The sequence below is a fragment of the Schistocerca cancellata genome, chromosome 8, assembly GCF_023864275.1.
Source record: "Schistocerca cancellata isolate TAMUIC-IGC-003103 chromosome 8, iqSchCanc2.1, whole genome shotgun sequence".
Taxonomy (NCBI): domain Eukaryota; kingdom Metazoa; phylum Arthropoda; class Insecta; order Orthoptera; family Acrididae; genus Schistocerca; species Schistocerca cancellata.
In genome coordinates this window covers 241861487-241882033 of record NC_064633.1, presented here as the reverse complement: position 1 = coordinate 241882033, position 20547 = coordinate 241861487, and the positions used below count along the sequence as shown (strand labels likewise).

At 42.3% G+C, this 20547-nt stretch overlaps 3 protein-coding genes across 6 annotated transcripts; 1 reads left to right on the top strand and 2 right to left on the bottom strand.

Moving 5' to 3' along the window:
* The first annotated feature begins 894 nt into the window (after positions 1–894).
* Positions 895–19735, top strand: LOC126095724 (uncharacterized). 3 transcript variants are annotated; one of them, XM_049910479.1, is made up of 3 exons: positions 895–1022; positions 13808–14015; positions 19149–19735. In XM_049910479.1, the coding sequence occupies exons 1-3, from the start codon at positions 1020–1022 to the stop codon at positions 19514–19516; spliced, it is 579 nt and encodes a 192-aa protein (XP_049766436.1). In that variant the 5' UTR covers positions 895–1019; the 3' UTR covers positions 19517–19735. The 3 variants fall into 3 exon arrangements, with proteins under 3 accessions (XP_049766436.1, XP_049766435.1, XP_049766434.1); XM_049910478.1 differs by lacking the exon at positions 895–1022 and having other exon boundaries at positions 13435–14015; positions 19152–19735; XM_049910477.1 differs by lacking the exon at positions 895–1022 and having other exon boundaries at positions 13435–14015.
* On the bottom strand, positions 4893–10013 carry LOC126095723 (uncharacterized). 2 transcript variants are annotated; one of them, XM_049910476.1, is made up of 3 exons: positions 9859–10013; positions 6843–6951; positions 4893–5936 (listed from the first exon to the last, which is right to left on the bottom strand). In XM_049910476.1, the coding sequence occupies exon 3, from the start codon at positions 5896–5898 to the stop codon at positions 5053–5055; it is 846 nt and encodes a 281-aa protein (XP_049766433.1). In that variant the 5' UTR covers positions 5899–5936; positions 6843–6951; positions 9859–10013; the 3' UTR covers positions 4893–5052. The 2 variants fall into 2 exon arrangements, with proteins under 2 accessions (XP_049766433.1, XP_049766432.1); XM_049910475.1 differs by lacking the exon at positions 6843–6951.
* LOC126095720 (uncharacterized) lies at positions 8168–9852 on the bottom strand. The gene has a single exon (XM_049910473.1). The coding sequence runs from the start codon at positions 9780–9782 to the stop codon at positions 8484–8486; it is 1299 nt and encodes a 432-aa protein (XP_049766430.1). The 5' UTR covers positions 9783–9852; the 3' UTR covers positions 8168–8483.
* Positions 19736–20547: the final 812 nt, after the last annotated feature.

Here is a 20547-nt window from a genome sequence, read left to right as displayed (position 1 = left end):
TATGTGCTACTGTGAACAACGACTCTTTGCAAGGTACCCAACTTCAAATGTCCAATGTATTGCATTCCCTTCACACTCTAAGAATGATCCAAGATGGAACTGTGTCCACAGTCAGTAGCAATTCCTATCACTTGTCTCAGGTCCTTGTTGGTTAGGTATTTTTATGATTTCTGTTGTTATGCTGTTGTATGGCAGTGAGTGGTGCATCATTTTTGGCACACACACTGGACAGTGTCTTGATATGCCAACAAATAGGGCACTGTCATTCACAGTGTTGTCATCGGCACATTCAAGCATGATAGCTCCTTTATGTCACATCTCCACATCCCTGCCACAACTTATGACAATGGTCGAGAGTAACATGACTGACTGACACAAATTCCAGACCTAAAGTCTGTAAATAACTCTGCAATCTTGTTTGGCACTTTATTCATGATGTTAGTCTTGATCACATATGCTATAAAATTCACAATGACTAGTTTCAGGTTACTGCAATTATCAGATCTGTAAAAAAGAGCCACTAATGTGACAAAAATAAGTGTCATTGGCTGATAGCTGTATATAAATGGAACAGCTACATGATCAAGAGGGACATTATGAAAGAACTGCCTGGTACCAGTCCTACTCTGTCTACAGCACTCCAAAGCAATCAGTTCGCTCTTTTAAAGAGTGTGACTTTATTGTCTGGTGAGCTTATACTACTCACAAAACAATAATACTGCAAATTATGGCAGTGCCTGTAAAATGATGCATGCAACATTCTTCAAATAACATGACTTCTATAATTTTTGGAACATTCTCTCTTTCGCAGCCCATATTATGCAAGCTAACTTACAGATTGCACACTTTTACCTGGCTGCTGAGTGGAGCATGGTGGAGGAAGAAGCTTGTGATGGCCTCGTAGCACACTGACTGCTGAGACAAGGCTTACCACCTCATTCCACAGCAGCCAGCCTGTGGCTTATAAAAGAAATGAACACATAATGGATTAAAGTGTCAGAGAAGTGACACAAAAGGCAATGGTAAGTTGCTAAAAGGACCAAGTATAGCCTCTTTGGTCATTTTGTAAACATTATTAGCAATCACTATGCACAACACCACACACAGATCAACACTACACTCCTAACAGATACTTATTGCTACAGCACACAATACTGTTACGTAGCACAAGCATAAACATTCTAGAGTGGCACAAAGTCAGTTGACTTGCACCACTCACAGAGGGACCAAGATAAAGTGTGCAACCTGTACTGACATTACACGGTGTACAATTTCATTGTTAAAAAGCACCGTATCTTGCTGGCTAGCATTTATTATACAAGTTATTTTTTTTCATTCAAATGTAAACATGGAAAGACCATCATATATCTGTGACATCAGAAACTTATGTGGGTAATGTATTTTTAATTTTTTATACCAACCTGCATGTAGACAAGTTCATTACTGCACCTGGGTGGTGGAGTAGGTTATGTGCCTGCAATGTGTTTCACCCTCTCCCTTCTGCCACCTTCCTACACCATAAACATAATACTATACTATACACACTTCCATTACACTCACCTACATTCAACACATGCACATCTGACAGCTCTCTCATATCTACAAGGAAAGGGACCAACGTGCGTGGAGGAAGAACACACTTTCTGACAGGTGGATCAACCTTCCCTCTACCTAGAGTATTCCCACCAACGGTGCCAAATGACATTTACATTATTAATAGTTGTCAAACAGCCTCAATTTCAATACTCCTCTGCTGTTTTAAGTATTTCACAATCCTCCTCTGCAGTTCACTGACCCCACAGCAGCTGTTAATACCAAATATTTACTATTCAGGAGCATGTTTTACTCTAAGCTGCTACTTACATCCAATCGCACTAAATTTTGCGACTTTAGTGATCTTACATATGCAGTGAGGTCCCTAAGCTTACCCACTACTTAATCTAACTTAAACTAACTTATGCTAAGGACAATACACATGCCCATGCCCGAGGCAGAACTCGAACCTCCGACAGGCGGGAGCTGCCCAGACCTGACAAGATGCCTTAGACCGCATGGCTCTTGCATATGTGATGTTAAATATTTCTACAATACAAAGGAATTAATGACATTAGCTGCTAGTGGCAATTGATTTAAATCAATGGGGAAAATTGAAAATTTGCACTGGACTGGGATTCGAGCCTGGATCTCCTGCTTATTAAGCAGATGCAATGACCGTTGTGCCATCCAGATACAGTGGTTATCGCAACTGCACAGACTACCCCGGCACACCTCCTACAGATCAAAATTCGCAACTTATCCACAAACTACTGATGCCATATCCCTTGCCCATTATCCTCATTAATCATCGCATTTTGCTGACTCCCATAGGAATTCGAGCATGGTGTGCATCTGCACTGAAGTAATCGATTGGTCATCCTCACCTTAATTATATATGTGGTGCCTGTTCTTTCAGACATGTATAAAAGATTAGACACCACATATATGAAATATTTCTGCATAGCTGGAGAATGACAAGTGTGATTAGCATCAAAGCACAAATCACACAGAGTGATGCAATTTTCTGTAAAACAGAAGTGGCGTTTTCTCAGTCATTATGTTGCAGCTTCTAGCTCATCTCTCGGCTCATAATGGGAGGAGAGGGAGGAGGTGGGTCTCATATTAAATGTACCTTAACTTCATTGCTACAATGCACAGAAATACTTTATATTCAGTTTATTGTCCTCTCCTTTTCTATGGTTTGCAAAAATAACCTGACTAAGCAAGGTTTATTCCAGTTGGCTAATCATTCCTAATTCCCCATTGTTCACAGTACAATATGTTAAAGATGCATATGCTGATGTAACTTTATTCACCATGAAATAAAAAACAGGTTGAATGACTAATTTTTTGATGAATTAAGGAGAATATTACCCAGCTCTCAGGGAAATATTGAAAAGCAAACAACAGGAAACATTTGAAAACTAGATAAATTACTCAAATGCAGTTCTCAAGGTGACAAGTTTTGTGGATAATATTACAAAGTATCTGCAGTGTGAATATGAATATAAAATTTTGACAAACAGTTAACACAACAATTTTATTCATGAATTTTGTACCCAAAATACCAATGTTTGCTATATATTCAGAATCCAACCATGTAAGCATTCAGTATCTTTGTCACAAACTGAGACTTGCGAAAATTTTGGTAAACTGATTGAGATGCAGAATCCCTAGAGACAATATCAACAGCAGTAATGAATATTAGGATAAACTGCTCCTCACAACATAGAGAAAGTGTAGGACTGTGTGTGTGTGTGTGTGTGTGTGTGTGTGTGTGTGTGTGTGTGTGTCCTTCTGTCTATATATTCTGCCTGACAACTAATGTAAAGATCTATTATTAAAAGTGCCTGTCTGTTGTTTCCTCAGTGTAGTGAATAGCAATCTATCCTAATATACATATCAACATTCCATTCTCAGATTTTCCATTGTTAAATGATTGAGTACAAATGCTTATATGTATCTTAAGACAAATTATTTCATTAAAAAGAATTCCATTCCTGCCATACAACAGAGTGTAATGTCGATATCCACACACACACACACACACACACACACACACACACACACACACACACACACACAAGAGGCATAAATGTCTATCTACAAGCTAATAAAATATGAGAAAAGGTAGTAAATCTTTGAACAAATGGCATTTTCGTGAGAAGTGAAAACTGTTATTTATTTAACAAAAATATTTCAAACCGTGAATCGATGTTATGAAAATAGTTTGCTACTCATCATGTAGAAGAGACGTTCAGCAGGCCAGCACGACAGAGAGACCACAATATCTGCTATACATCTGAGCTTTCAGCCAAAAGATCTTCTAAAGTAGAAGACGAAGACACACACACACACACACACACACACACACACACACACACACACACACACACAAAAAAAGAAGCAGAATCCACACACACGATCAGTCTCTGGCCACTGGATTTTCCATTGTTTAACTTTAAACAGTGATTCTGGCATTTCTAGTATTGTCAAATGTTCTTAAAAGTAATTATGACAAAATGAGAATGACAGATAAAAATGAGAAGAATGATGCGAAACCACAAAAATTATCTTCAACAGAATACTTAATTTTACGTAAAATGAAGGTGGAGGGGGAAGATAGGAAAGGAATTATTGATGTCAGCTGCATTGGGACTTATGCAGAATCAGCAGCGACAAGTGAAAATGTGTGCCAGACCGGGATTTCTTGCTTACGAGGCAGAAGTGTTAACCACTGAACCACTCGGACACAGTGTGTATCGCAATTGTGTGGGCTATCTCAGCACACCTCCCTGGCGACCCACACTCACACCTAGTGCCATCTATCTGCATTCCCCGTCTGTACTCTCCACAGTCACTAATTTTAGATTCCTACTTGAGGTCTAACATGAATGTGCATCCACATTGAAGGATGGATGCATTACCCACTGTGGTGAATCAGTCATTGGAATGTGTGGTATGTGTTCTTCTGCACATCTGAAAGAACAGACACCAAGCATTCATATAACATACTTGATCCCCCCCCCCCCCCCTCTCTCTCTCTTGAAAGTACAGATCATCCTTCTTTAGTTTTGTGTATTTTTGTTGCTAACCAAGGAGTTAGTTACCATTACTACCTATCATTCCTTCTTACCCTCTTCTTTTTGCTATTCACCTGTCTTTCCACTAAATTTTTGCTACAGCATCCAATAACATGTTGTATCACCATTGACATGACTTACTATTTAGACATAATTTACACAGAAAGCAGCTTACATACCAATAAAAGTGACAGTGTACCATAAAAGTTTTTCTACATGTTTATGAGGTGGGAAGAATATTTTCAAAATTGAAGAAAATTTAACTATTTCATGCTGTACATTTTATTTTACTACAAAATACCATCAGGCTTATGTTTTAACACATTTTTCTTATACAATGTATCAAAAGAACACAAGAAATTAATATACTGTAAATGCAGAACTCACTGGAATAATTGAAAATCACATCCACATGATTGTAAATCTGTCATCACTACTCACAAGCTTTCAATCTGTCTTCAATGAAGTCTATCGCATAACGTTGTCTAATGGTATCAATTTCCATTTGCTGCGCGTATGTGCGTTTCATCTTCTCTTGCCTAACTAGGGTGGTGAAGATGCACGGCAACCTAAAATCAAACTGTTTTATATTATCTAGTGTAAGTCTGTCCACTAGTTCCAATGATTCTGGCATCTTAACATTATTCGTCTTGAGAACAGGAACGGCTTTCATTTCACCAATGCTTTTTGGACAAAGAACTGTATCCCTTACTAAATGACAACAAAACTCATCTGATATAAACTTCTCACTTACATAAAATAAGATTTTTGTACTTCTCAGTTTGCAGTCCTCAAAAGCAAAAAATTGATCCATTCCTAACCCAGCAGAGTCCCATATCACATGACCCACCAGCTTATGTTTATCATACAACTCCTTCTTAAGAGAGGCAGCTTCATCATAATCATCATGTACACAAACTACACAATAGTCATACTGTTCAGGAATGGAAAATGGATGGGTTTCATTGATCGCTTCATTTATATATCGAGGAAGCAGGTCCACTGGCACTGAATTCAATGATTTACTTTTCTCAAGTAAAATTTCCTTCAGAAACATCTCCAGTTTTTCATGTGGCCATGTTAAAAGTTCAGGGGCTTTTAGTTCAGGAACATCTGGAGTGGGACTGTCAGGTGGCTCTACTGGAACATTCACATCGGGAACATACTCAGAGAGGTACTTCTTCTTCCCTTTCCTCTTCAGACCAAAGAAAAATTTCTTAATTTCTTTATTATTTCCTGCTTTTTGTGGAGTATTCAGTACAATGTATCCTCTGAGCATTGTCTTGTTACTTTCCCTCTCTAATTAGACATAGCCACCTGCAATAGAAAATCAATATGAGTCTTACTAAGGTACTGCAACACCGGGAGGATATTACTAACACAGAATGCACAACACTATAGTATGGCTCAACTTTACCACGTTATAACCTGATATTACGAGCGTGTAGAAATGTTGTGTCTTCGCTGGATATTTTTCTGTCTCAAATTGTTACCAAAAAGTGATTCAACCCAGTATTTATTAAAGAGCAACAATGTTCAAAGAAGCACTAAATGTTATGAACATGGATATAAAACAGAACTTTTAGAAATATTTATGTACACAAGAATTTTATTACACAAAACAAGCTGTTCATACAAAAAATTATAGAACAAAATTACACAGTTTATACTACAAATGTGGTGGTACTGTACAAATTTCTATTTTCACATAAACATGACATAAAACTGTTACAATGAAAACTAGACAAAGCAACAGCCCCTTATACAAAAGAAGCAAAGTATTTTATATTTTAATTTCGTCTGTGGTACTCACATTAAAAATGTATGAACAAAGGGAAAGTAAACACTGGCAGCAATGTTTGACTCAAATACACTTACGATAATTTTTTGTGATAGTATTCTGAAGAGTCCCTACACTGGATTCGAAACAAAGAAAACGATTAGGATACCCCATGTAGTCTGATAACTTGAAACATCATCAGAGACACAATCTCAATACAGTTTTACAACAAACATAATTAACTGGCATTTAGTCAGAAGGGGTGCACCACTGGCAACATATCAACTAAATGGTGGTCGTAGGTAACTTTGTGATGATCCTGCTGCATTTATAAGCACATGAAGAGAGGACTATGTGAAATATGAAATAAGAGGAAAATAAATAATAATAAAAAAAAACCTACTACTTTAACGTATATGTGAAGCATTAGAAAATCTACTAACCACTTTATTTTAAACATTCCTTGAAATGTAGAATCCATGTCACAATGAATTTTCACTATAATTCAATACTTTGTTAACTGGTAAAAGCATGTAGGTATCTGAACATGACCTGAAGACAAAAACCAAAACAGTACATTTATATTACACTCTAGTATGGTTATATCAGACTCCTCTTTCCTTAATGTTTAGCTCTCTTGGATTATCAAGTCACTGGAGGCAAATATTGACTAATATTCAACAGATTCAAGAGAACAAGTTACCTTCAGTAATTGCTCAAAATGCTCTAAGAATGATTTGTAAGAAACTAAGGTGTGACCAAATTATAACACATGACAACAGTTGCTATAATGGACCAGACTCTGCTTCAGTGTCTTCATCCTCAAAAATAATCCACTCATACAATTATTATTAAGTGCAACGGCGTACGCAAATATCTGCACATGTGTTCAATACAACTTTAAACTTGAGACATGTCACCTGGGCAAAAACTATTTTTGTTACTTTATAAAAAGACTGATAAACTTATTTTGAAGTTTAAATCATTTATACAGAAGTGGAAACTAATGAGCAACACATTACAGAAAAAGGTCATTATGTTCCCTGCCTTAACCATCCAGAATGAAAGGAGGATCCAACAAATTAATATAATTAAAAACGCTACACCAATTACCAAGAAAATTCACTCTTTCCTAGAAAAACGCAGTACATCAAGAAAACATCATGAAAAAAATAGTAATAATAATAATAATAAAAAAATTTAAAAAAATAAATCTAAGTGAGGCAAAAGTTAATAAGAAACTCTGAATTCATGATCAATCTGTACAAGGTAATAATGCATCTAAGTACAAAATAATACTTTTTATGGAGCCAAATAGCAATCATCAGAATGAGCAAGAAGAAGCATTTCCAATCAACAAGCAATGTGGGAGGTTGAGAGGAGTATGCTAACAATGGTGTTATTGGTGTAATATCATTTTAAACAATTGCTAGGCACTAATATAAGAGTCTTTCTACTTAAAGCAATCATTTCCTTCAACTACTCACTCTTGCAACACAATGCAACTTCAGAGTGAATGTGGAAGTGCGAAAAAAGCTTGTATGAAACCTTATACAAAACACCAAATGACTTACACAAAACAAGTTTACAAATTCAAATGATACAAAACATCCACTGGCTTTAGAAATTGGCAAGATCTATTCACTGCTGATGCATTTCAGTTACTGCTGCAAATTTACGATAAATGTACATCACAGCCACATACCAAAATGTTTTTTAGTGCCAAAACATTTTGTTCTGGCAAATATCTCTACCCCACACCATTTTACAGTATCTCATCAAAAAATCACAAAACATAAGAGCCTCATTCACAAAAACTTTTTGTGGAGATAAGGGAATAATGTACTACATTACTCAATTAATGAATCTTGACACTTATAAATAAGCCAATCCACTAGAATGAATTATGAATATTCACATGTCTTATTACCAACTTGTTTTGGCATATGGTATTGCTTTGTCTATCATTGTTCTCTTATGTTTGCTGTTGTTATCATAAACACACATCTTGAAAACCAGGAGATGCACTGTTTAGCATGTAAACATAAATGGATAATCTCTTCTTCAGAAACACTATATCAGACTCATTCACTTTCAGAAAAACTGTCTGAATCACTGTCATTCATTATGGCATCACCTGTGGTACCCCCAGAGTATGACACAGGTGGATTTATGGTCAAATTCACAGTAACTTTATTTCCCACATGCACTCCTGAGGAACTTGTGATGCTCACATTTGTTGCAGGTAGTGGACTGGACTGTGATACTACTTGCATTATACATGTCCGCGCTTCATCATCCATCGGCAAGGAAGCGAGGGTATCTGCTATGGTGTCACCTGTGGGCTGTTCATTCCCAGAATTCACGTTTGAGGAAACTTCTGGCAAAATGCTCGTACTGGTGTGTACATCAATTGCTGAATGGGCATTCTCAATTTGGTGCGTTTCTGATGTTGAGTTCTGTAATTCTTTCTTTTGAATGAAATCACTCACACTAAGTCGCAGCTGTTCACGGAATGCTAACCTTCGTTCATCATCATTCAGTCTATCTAAACATTTTCTTTTTTCTCTGAGAGGTAAGGTATATGTTGTATTTATACTTTGTCGCAACGCTACTTTCGATTTAGGATGCAGACCTGCTATACCTGAGAGGGGTAGTGGAATGTAGTTAGGAATACCATTTGGGAATATTGGTACACATTTTTCTCGGTGGGCTTGAACGCTGGACATCAATGACTGAAAAACGGCTCCACTCTGGATGCGACGATAGAACTGGCTTGCATTAAAATTGTCTGTTAAGTAAAACAGCACTTTGCTGCTCCTCGACATCATAAATTCAAAACAGGAAAATATGTCAGCACCCGCACGATAAAAGCCATCATGAACCATACATCCTGTTAAGTCGAAAGTGCGGCACAAGTAATGCTTCAATTCGTCCGCTGAATCATAGTCCTCTTCGTCTGCTATAATGCAAAAGTCGTAATACGACGGAAACTCCCTGCAAATTTTTTCAGCTAAGCTACAAATTATAGTTCGCAATTCATTATCCGTCAGGCCTTCAGCACGGTAAATGTCAATATCTGCGTCATTTGCATACTCACAGATCACTTCAATCGGAGTTTCGTTCACATTCTTGTTCTCTTCATGACTGCATACCTTCCCTGAATTAGGAGAGTCAACTGTAGACTTCACGTTCGCGGAACTATTATCCTTGTTGGCACATGCATCTGTATCTTCAATACTTGCCGCATGTATGTGTTCTTTGTCCGATTGTTCAGTAACGCCGATAAGTTTCTGAGGATCAGATACTCGTTCTTGCCTTCCTTTACGCTGTTTCCTCCACGTCTTCCAAGCGCTGCGGAGCTTCCCTAAAAGCTCTGCCATTTCTTGTATTGTCGCCGCCCTGACACCTGTTGATTACGCAAACTTCACAAAACTACGGAAACTCTTTATGACTTACCTCCATAATAGGAGCAAGTTAAAAATCTGTTTGTTATAAATACAGAAGCACAAAACTGAAGATTTCCACTTTCTTCGTGTTACATGTACGTTTATTAGCACGACAAATGTCAGATTTCTCTCACATACTCAAAGACAATGCTTGTTGCGCTTACGTCAAACTGCTACAGAGAGTGTCTTTGATGAATTTTATGGTCACGTTATTTCCTCTTTATTTTTTTTTTTTTTTACTGCGCAGTGCTACTCACTCCTCAATTACGTACAAATTAACAGTGTACTTCTGTGACAATATTAATGGGATAGGTGTGATGTATCTAACTTTTTGAACTCACAGCCAATGTTTAAGCATTTCTCTTCGTCGGCAGAACTATAGTAAATTGCATATTTTATTTCCACAGAAATATTTCGATATTTCTCAAGATTAGGCTGACATACCGCAGAAAAACAAATATTTTCTCAATGTTTGTTCCGATTCCTTCTGCAGGTGTTGTTGATTTAGACCACATAACGCTCTGGATCTGCCTATCTTGAGAAGCCCATGATTTTGCAAAAACTTTGCAAGTGTTGTTATTTTTAACGTATACTCTCCTTGTTTGACTTTTCCTTGGTGTTTGGATTCCCTAGCTATGAACTAGCAACAATCGAGACCTCTGATCACTAGTGTTCGTTTCCAGTTGATAACAAACTTAGCAAGCAGTTAATACTTCGTGGAGTAGCACTGTATGTTGTCCTGATACAAGTTAGGTGACAGTATTATGAGACAACATTGCAGCTCCTGCGCTATTCCGAATTACCATGCAATGTTCCTTTAAACATGCATGCATGTCCAAACGAACAGGCACTGTGGCGACTACAGCAGTTATGAAATACATGAAGAGTCATGCTCGAATAGCCTAATGGTGAGGTGACCTCTCGCATTAAGGGGAAATCCGGGTTCGAGTCCAGGTCCGGCAAAGATTTTCATTGAGTCATGCTCGGATAACCTTATAATAAGGCGACCACTCGCGATAAGTGGAAAATCCTGCTTCCAGTCCCAGCCCAGTACAGATTTTCATTGTTGTCAGTCCATTACACCGCTGATGGTTATCCATATTCACAGTTGTGAATACATTTCGTGTATTATGACAGGTGGGAGATGAGGCTCTACCAGACATGGTCTACACCTGAATACGAGAGAGCGAGACAGGCAGGCTGGCTTTGCTTCTGCAGAAAACATATGAGGGGCTGCTTCAAGCAAAACAAGATCCCTGTTATTACTTGTCTCAGAGGGGTACAGAGCCTTTCTTATGTGGTATCGACAGCTATGATGTCACAATGTAGGTGAGTCCTCATAGGTTGGCACTAGGAGAGCGAACGATCAACACCGACCACAGCACCCTCTAGCCCAACGCTGTGCAGCTCTACGAGCACCGCTCCACATTCAGCCCATTTGATTCCGAGCAGGCGACTGACCAACATTGTTTCATTTTCATAGTGGGCGAGCCACTACAGATTTTGCCTGTGTAACTTTTGTGAGCTTTGATACATCCAGCTTCGCGGCTTTGTGCTCCTCAGTGCAAAGTTAGGTATTCACATTGAGCCGTAGTAAAAATTTGCTGTTTTGAAGAGCGCAGTGGTCTAGCGGTTCTGGCGCTGCAGTCCGGAACCGCGGGACTGCTACGGTCGCAGGTTCGAATCCTGCCTCGGGCATGGGTGTGTGTGATGTCCTTAGGTTAGTTAGGTTTAAGTAGTTCTAAGTTCTAGGGGACTTATGACCTAAGATGTTGAGTCCCATAGTGCTCAGAGCCATTTGAACCATTTTTGAAGAGCACGCTGCAGCGCGTAGTGTAAACCAGTCCCCCTCCATTTATGGCGGTGGCTCCGCTGTGGAAATCGCAGCTTTGGTGTCTCACTCTGGTGGGAAAGGGGAAAGGTTGCCTGTTCACATGCATTTAAGGGGTGCGATGAGATCATAGAAGGTGGTCAGTTAGTCGGAGGTAGTCTGTCAGCCAGGGCAGTCTGTCAGTCTGAGTCTAGTCAGTTGGTCAGTCAGCTCAGTGTCGGGCAGTCAGTGTCTGTCTGTCTGTCGGTCTGCCGTACGTTAAGGGGGTCAGTCGGAGTGAGGCTAGGTCAGTCTCGTGTCACCAGTTGCTGGCCTGTCTCTCGTTTACATTTCTGCTGCAGTTAGTGTCTGTCTGTCGTCGGAGTGCTAGTATGTCTGTCCTTTGGATCAACTTTAAAGCCAGAAAATGAGAGTTTTGCCACTCCGCCAGTAACAGAACTCAGATAGTGGTCGCCCGGTCAGGGCTGAGTTCCTGCATCTGAGTCTGCGCATTAGGCCGTCAGTCTGCTCGAGTTACTCGGGCAACAGTCATTGGCGGTTGGATCGATCGGTTGTTCGGTCGCGCACTGATACACCAGATGACTTGTCCGCCTGGAGGGTCTGCGCATGTGAGGTGGCCACGTGAGTCCAGTGGGTGCACCGTATAGCGAGGCATAGTGGCTTTGCGGCTGGCACGAGAGCGACAGGAGCCAACCTACGACATCAGTCTGGCCAGTACGAGTTGCGACGCTGTGAGAGGGGAGGTCGGCGCGCCTTCCTGCGTCCGTTGAAGCGGCTGACAGCGGACAGTTCTGGAGAGTGTTTTGAGGGTGCTGCGCCAGGTCCAGAAATCGCAGTTATTAGAAGTTAAGTGACTGGAAATATGCTGTTCATTTACTTGTTAAATTTTATTTGTTTTCTTGGTCAGTCTCTCGTCCCCAGCTTGCTCTTCTGTTTCTCGTCAGCATTTGTTAGGCAGTTGGTGTCTGTCTGTCTGTCTGTCGGTCTGCCGTACCTTAATAGCTGCCTCTGTCATGTTTGTTGGATTCAGTGTAATCTTGCGAGGCGCTATATGTGTAATGTAGAACATGTTGTACTCTTTATGTAAGTCTGAATTTCATGGGTTTTATTTAAATAGTCATTTTTATAAAGTTGCCACCCTTCCACCATAAGAGCCCTTTTAAAAACAAATTGTACTTTTGGTGGCAAATAATATTTTAGTATGAGTGTTTGTACCATTTCCATCCCTCTTACGGGGTGCGTAGTTAATGTGTTTGTGTGAGTTGTTAAAATTTTTAGTTTAAAGTAATCTTGTGTGTTGCAGATTTGCACCAGTGCAGTTTTTCAGAGGTTGTTGTGAGCGTTCGTGATTATGGCCATGTTGAAAGGGAGCAGAAGCTTCTCAGCCCGAAGGCTCCTACTGTAACAATATTTTTTTTTATTATGCCTCTGAATAATTGTAACTTGATATTTCGAGGGTGCTTTTCTACTTACAATTTTAAATCTGTTTTGAAAAAGCTTTTACGAATAAAATTCACATTTGTTAAATTGTAACTTGATATTTCGAGGGTGCTTTTCTGCTTTTAAATTTTAAATCTGTTTTTGAAAAGGATTTTATGAATAAAATTTCCATTGGTTGAAATTTAATTTGTTTCCATCAGTTACTCCTTGGCAACTACTTCCTCGCTCACATAGTGTGTTAATGTTCTTGATGAATCGCTAGTAAATAAAGTAAATTCTTTAAGAAAGGATTTTGAAATTAAATACCACGGTTTACACTTTATTATGTATTTCAAGTTAAGATTGTTGTGATATAGTAGAACCACTTTTATCTTAATAGCTGTACCGTGAGTTCTACCTCACCTGCTTCTCCTAGCTTCCTACATTCGGCCTACCCTCCAGTTTTCAGGAGCAAACCCACGTGCCGCCTTCCAGGCGGGATATTCAAAAGAGTGGTGACGAGCAGGGACTAAATTTTTTTTTTCCTCTCCTCTTACCTGCTTTTTTACTCGGTACTGCTTTCTTTTCGTGCTAGCCCAGTGTGATTGCATGTGCGAGTGCTTCCACCCTTCGCTCTAAGATTTTATTTGTATCAACCATGGCTTCGTCACAGGAACAGGCTTCCCTGTCCGATCTTGTACTTTTTCAGGCTCAGCAAATGACGCAACTGCTTGCTGCCGTAAATGGACTGATCACACTACAGGCTGCAGCTGCTATGACGCCTCCGACACCACCGCCTGTACCGACGCCGACGACGCCTCCAGCGCTGCCATTTCGTGCCTTCAATCCAGACGTTGAATGCTGGCCAGAATACATTGCTCAGCTCGAGGCACACTTCGGAGCATACAACATAACAGGTACAGAGCGGCTTGCCTTTTTCATTGGCAATGCAGGTGTTGTGTATGACCACGTGCTCGTAAAATTGTTTCCCACCACTCGCCCAGAAACTAAAACTTACGACGAAGTGATTGATGCTTTGAACTCTCACTTATGCGACAGTGTATATGTGGTAGCTGCAAGCTACAAAGTCTTTCGTCTCTGGCGTGGTCCTACTCAGTCAAATAAATCGTGGTTAGCGGACCTTCAGGGACTAACGTCTGACTGTGACTTTAATTGATCCTGTGGACGCTCATATGCGGATACACTACTGACCATTAAAATTGCTACACCAAGAAGAAATACAGATGATAAATGCGTATTCATTAGACAAATATATTATACTAGAACTGACATGTGATTACATTTTCAGGCAAATTGGGTGCATAGATCCTGAGAAATCAGTAACCAGAACAACTACCTCTGGCCGTAATAACGGCCTTGATACGCCTGGGCATTGAGTCAAACAGAGCTCGCATGGCATGTACAGGTGCAGCTGCCCATGTAGCTTCAACACGATACCACAGTTCATCAAGAATAGCGCCTGGCGTATTGTGACGAGCTAATTGCTCGGCCACCATTGACCAGACGTTTTCAGTTGGTGAGAGATCTGGAGAATGTGCTGGCTAGGGCAGCAGTTGAACATTTTGTGTATCCAGAAAGGCCCGTACAGGACCTGCAGCATGCGGTGGTGCATTATTCTACTGAAATGTAGGGTTTCGCAGGGATCGAACGAAGGGTAGAGCCACGGGTCGTAACACATTTGAAATGTAACGTCCACTGTTCAAAGTGCCGTCAAGAGGTGACCGAGACATGTAACGAATGGCACCCCATACCATCACGCTGGGTGATACGCCATTATTGCGATGACGAATACACGTTTCCAATGTGCATTGACTGCGATGTCGCCAAACACGGATGCGGTCATCGTGATGCTGTAAACAGAACCTGGATTCATTCGAAAAAATGACGTTTTGCCATTCGTGCACCCAGGTTCGTCGTTGAGTACGAGTACACCATCGCAGGTGCTCCTGTCTGTGATGCAGCGTCAAGGGTAACCGCAGCTGCAGTCTCCGAGCTGATAGTCCATGCTACTGCAAACGTCGTCGAACTGTTCGTGCTGATTGTTGTCTTGCAAACGTCCTCATCTGTTGACTCAGGGATCGAGACGTGGCTGCACGATCCGTTAGAGCCATGCGGATAAGATGCCTGTCATCTCGACTGCTAGTGATACGAGGCCCTTTGGATCCAGCACGGCGATCCGCATTACCCTCCTGAACCCACCGATTCCATATTCTGCTAACAGTCATTGGATCTCGACCAACGCGAGCAACAATGTCGCGATACGATAAACCACAATCGCGATAGGCTACAATCCGACCTTTATCAAAGTCGGAAACGTGATGGTACGCATTTTTCCTCCTTACAAGAGGCATCACAACAGCGTTTCACCAGGCAACGCCGGTCAACTGCTGTTTATGTATGAGAAATCGGTTGGAAACGTTCCTCATGTCAGCGCGTTGTAGGTGTCACCACCGGCGCCAACCTTGTGTGAATGCTCTGAAAAGCTAATCATTTGCATATCACAGCATCTTCCTGTCGGTTAAATTTCTCGTCTGTTGCACGTCATCTTCGTGGTGTAGCAATTTTAATGGCCAGTAGTGTATAATGATTAGAGACGCTCTTGTGCAGAGTGTGGTGGATCACCGCATCCGTGAGCAAATCCTAAAATTTAAAAACCCATCCTTGCTGGAAGTAGTGGACTTGCTAGACAGACAAGATACATATTGCTACTTCCGCATTCGACGTGACTCGGGGTGTGTGTACTGTTAGTGCGGCACAAAACGTGCCCTCCCGCCCGGCCCCGGCACAGCATGCCACACCGCTCCGCTTGCACGCAAGTAAACAAGTTTCCAACCAGGCACCCACTGAGAAACCGAAATCATGTCCGAACTGCTTTCGTGCCCACCCACAGGGCAGTTGCCCATCCTGTCAGCACAGTGTTATTTTTGTAATAAGAGAGTACATGTGCAAGCTGTGTGTAGTAAGAGAAACTCCAATTAACAACTTGTCTCTCGTTCGCATGAATCGCGTCGGCGTCACCACAACGGGAACAGCCTTGATTATGATTCTCATCAGCCTATGGTTGTTAATGCCATTTATTCAAAGCCTTCTGCTTCACGTGCTTCTACAGCTCGTGTGAATCAACAAGTTTTGCCAGACACTTACTCTCGCATCCAGCGCGATGCGAAAAAACGTTTTGTGACTTTGAACATTTTTGGATGTTCTGTTCGCATGTAGCTTGACACTAGTGCGTCAGTTTCTTTACTGAACAGATCAACATATGAGTTGCTTGGTTCGCCCCTACTTTATCGTTCACAATCCACACTGACTGCATTTACTGGGCAGGAAATCTCAGTGCTCGGCGTGTGTAGTTTGCAAGCCACATATAGTGCAACGACGAAAATATGTGTCTTTTCATGTGCTCCGCTCTAGTGATGCTCCAAACATTTTTGGCATGGACGCATTTGAACTTTTTGGCCTTTTAGTACAATGCATCAACGCTGGTGTCCACGCAGACAGTGTTGCCGCACTATGCGATGATTTTGATGAACTATTTTCTGATGGCTTTTGTTTTGCCGGAGACTTAGCAGCGCACGTTGTAGTTGAAGACAATGCCATGCCTGTTTTCCGGCGCGCACGCCCGGTACCGCACGCACTGCGCAACGCCGTAGCTCTGAACTTAAGCATTTGCAAGACAGTGGTGCCATTGAACCTGTTTTTGCTTTGCCATGGGCTTCGCCTGTAGTGTGTGTGAAAAAACCAAACAGTCGTCTCCGTATTTGTGCTGACTTTAAGTCTACCGTAAATCCCCAGACAGTGGTAGCTACGTTTCCCTTACCGCGTCCTGAAGACATTTTTGATAAGCTTGTTACGGGAAAGTTCTTTTCCACAATTGAGTTGCAGGACGCACACTTTCAAATTCCGCTCGACGAACAGTCGCAGCGCTATTTTGTGATCAATACCCATCTTGGCTTGTTCAAGTTTTGCCGCCTTCCGTTCGTTTGCGCTTCGGCTCCTGTTATTTTTCAATCTTACTTGCAGCAGTTGTGTACTACTGTCCCTGGTTGTTCCAATTATCTGGACGATATTGTTGTATCAGGTCGCACACCTGACGAACATTTGCAGAATTTGTGCGCCTTATTTACTGTACTTTTGCAGGCAGGACTAAAGTGTAACAGAGAAAACTGCAAATTTTTTCAAACTGAGATTCAGTATTTAGGACATATGATTAATGGACAGGGTATCCACCCCTCATCGTCACATCTCCGTGCGATTAGATACTTGCCAGCACCCAGGAACTTGAAAGAACTTCAGTCTGTGTTGGGCAAAATTACATATTATGTTCGGTTTAAACCAAATGCAGCGCAGATTGCAGCGCGTTTGCATCGCCTTCGGCTTAAGAACGTTCCTTTTGTTTGGTCTTCGGAATGTGACGCTGCTTTCCACAAGCTCAAATCTGCTTTGTTGAGTGATCGCTGTTTGATTCCTTTTGATCCCTCCAAACCAGTTGTTTTGGCTGTCGATGCATCTTCTCATGGCATCGGAGTGGTTCTCTAACACCGCATTAATTCTGTCGAGCGCCCGATCCCTTTTGCTCAATTCTGCCCAGCGAAACTGTTCTCAAATCGAGAAAGAAGCTTTAGCTATTGTGTATGGAGTGACAAAGTTTCATAATTTTTTGTACGGTCGAAAGTTCTATTTGGTCACCGACCATAAGCCTTTGACGTCGTTGGTTCACCCATCAAAGCCAGTTCCGGCCCATACTGCACAAAAGTTGCAACGTTGGTCTTTGTTTCTGTCTAACTACAATTACGAAATTTTGTTTCGGCCTACGGCCCAACTTGGCAATGCTGATGCTTTGTCTCGTCTACCAATCAGTCCTGACGAAGTGTTTGATTCTTCCAAATTGTCATGCATCTTTATTGATTCGCAAGATAAGGAATTAGCTGATGGTTTTTCGATGGCTTTTCGTCGCATTGCTTCCGCGACAGCCGCCGATGCTTCTTTGCAGATTGTTTTGCAGTATATTGGTACTCAATGGCCTCCATCTGCTAAGCAGATTCATGATCCACTTGTGCGCCCTTACTTTGCGCAACGTCACAACTTGTCTGTAGACCACGGTGTTATCTTGTTATGAACTGACAATGATCAGTCTCGTGTGGTTGTACCTCGTTCGTTGCAGTCGGAAATCCTCCGATTGCTGCACACTGGACACTGGGGTAAGCAATTAGCGCGTCGTCACTGCACTTGGGTCGGCATTGATAAACAAATTAAGAATTTGCTTGCTACTTGTCGCTCTTGTGCAGAGCATCGATCTGCTCCCTGCAAGCATTTCCTTGCGTAGCCGACTCCTACTGCGCCTTGGCAGCGCGTTCATATTGATTTTGTGGGTCCTTTCTGGGACACCCCCTGGTTGATAGCTATTGGTGCGTACAGCAACTACCCTTTTGTTGTGCCTATGTCTTCTACTACATCTGCCACTACTGTTCGGGCTTTGACATTTAGTTTCTGCACTGAGGGCCTTCCTGAAGTTATTGTCTCCGACAATGGCCACCAATTTGTGTCCTCCAAGTTTGAAGCGTTCTGTGCTGCTAATGGCATTCGCCATCTGACCTCAGACCCGTTCCACCCCCAGTCGAATGGTGAGGCGGATCGTTTTGTGTGTACATTTCAGTCGCAGATGAGCAAGTTGCGCGCCACACACTCTCGTAAGTGCGCACTATGGACTTTCCTTGCTTCATATCGCTCCCAGCCGTCAGGCACCGGTTCCCCAGAGGAACTGCTACATGGCCGCGCCCATCGGTCGCTCCTGCAGCTATTGCCCCCGCCACTGTGCGCTCCCGCTGCTTCGCCTCGTTCTGGCTTCGCGCCGCATGATTTGGTGTTCTATCGCGTTTTCTCTGGCAGGCAGCACTGGGAGCAGGGGTGCATGCTTTGCCAGCTTGGCTGTGCTTTGTTTTTAATTTCTGATCCCTCCGCCACTGTCAAGCGAAACCAGAACCAGATCCGTTTGTACCGTCCTCGGTTTTCTGCCGCTGGTTGTTTTCCAGCAGAATTGGAGGCTTCGTGGCTTCCACCGCCTCAGACCACGACTCCACTGATGACGCCTCCGCCGCTCGCGCCTAAGCAGCAGACGCTCCTGCCGCCGCCGCCACTGTCGGTCCGGTCTCCTGCACCAGGCGAGCGCCTCTCGCCGCCGCCATGGCCCCACCTCCGGCCACCGCCTTCGCCGCCGCCGCCGCCGTGTTCCTCCGCGGTGCCGGAACTGATGGACACTGAGGCTGCCGTCATGCCGCCACCGCCGCTGTTGCCCATGGAGGCCGTTGCTCCCTGTCTCTTTATCCGAGCATACCCAGTGACGGTGCGCTTCCTGGGGAGGTCGCCCCCTCGCGAGCAATTCGGGGACCTGGGTGAATAGCACATCCCAACAGATCTGCTGTCCGCCCCCTCAGTTGCGCCGCCCCTGGGTCCCTCCACCTGTCGTCGGAAGCCCTACTCAACGACAGTGCGCCATTTCAGGGGGGAGGAATGTGGTATCAGTGGCTATGATGCTACAACATAGGAGTGCTCTCATAGGTTGGCACTATGAGAGTGAACGATCGACACTGAGTGCAGCGCCCTCTAGCCCGACACTACGCCGCTCCAGATTCAGCCCATTTGATTCCGAGCAGACAACTGACCAACATTGTTTCACTTTCATAATGGGCGAGTCACCACAGGTTTTGCCTGTGTAACTTTTGTGAGCTTTGATACATCCAGCTTCACATCTACATGTTCCTCAGTGCAAAGTATTCACGTTATTATGTATTTCAAGTTAATATTGTTGTGATATAGTAGAACCACTTTTACCTTAATAGCATTACCGAGAGCTGCTCCTCCTAGCTTCCTACATTCGTCCTACCCTTCAGTTTTCAGAAGCAGACCCACGCACCACCTTCCAGATGGAATACCAAATCTTAGGATAGGGTCAGCATACACGCACCCTGTTGCGGATCAATTTAAAATGATATAAGAGTACTACAAAATACTTAGGTGTACACAGAAAAGTAAGGTTAACTTATTTTATTCTAATATTAGGGGACTGAGTTAAAAGGAAGAGGAGCTCCTTGTCTGCTTGGAAAACTAGTGGAGCTGTGGGACACAAAATTATTGTATTAACTTATATAGCAGAGCTCTTTCGTCAATGATGGTCCTATCCTTTCGCTGTATGTACATGTGTCTTTGCCATGTATTGCTACTGGGCAATAAAATGTTTATATTTCGCATTTTCTGTCTGTCTTTCTACCATGAGCATCCTCATTTGGATCCTCTCCCCATTAGTGACCCAATTACGAAGGTCAGTATCTACCGTAGATTATCTTGTGTCCTGCATCTCATCTCATACATGACAACGCTGATGACATTCCGCAACTATGGTGCCAGAGAACTAAGAGTAGAAGACAGTGACTT

Excerpts from the sequence above, each read along its gene's own strand:
- LOC126095723 (XM_049910476.1), bottom strand. The coding sequence starts at position 5,898 with ATGCTCAGAGGATACATTGTACTGAATACTCCACAAAAAGCAGGAAAT.
- LOC126095720 (XM_049910473.1), bottom strand. The coding sequence starts at position 9,782 with ATGGCAGAGCTTTTAGGGAAGCTCCGCAGCGCTTGGAAGACGTGGAGG.
- LOC126095724 (XM_049910477.1), top strand. The coding sequence starts at position 13,757 with ATGGCTTCGTCACAGGAACAGGCTTCCCTGTCCGATCTTGTACTTTTT. Across the intron at positions 14,016-19,148 it reads CGGAGCATACAACATAACAG|CAGAATTGGAGGCTTCGTGG; the intron begins GTACAGAGCGGC and ends GTTGTTTTCCAG.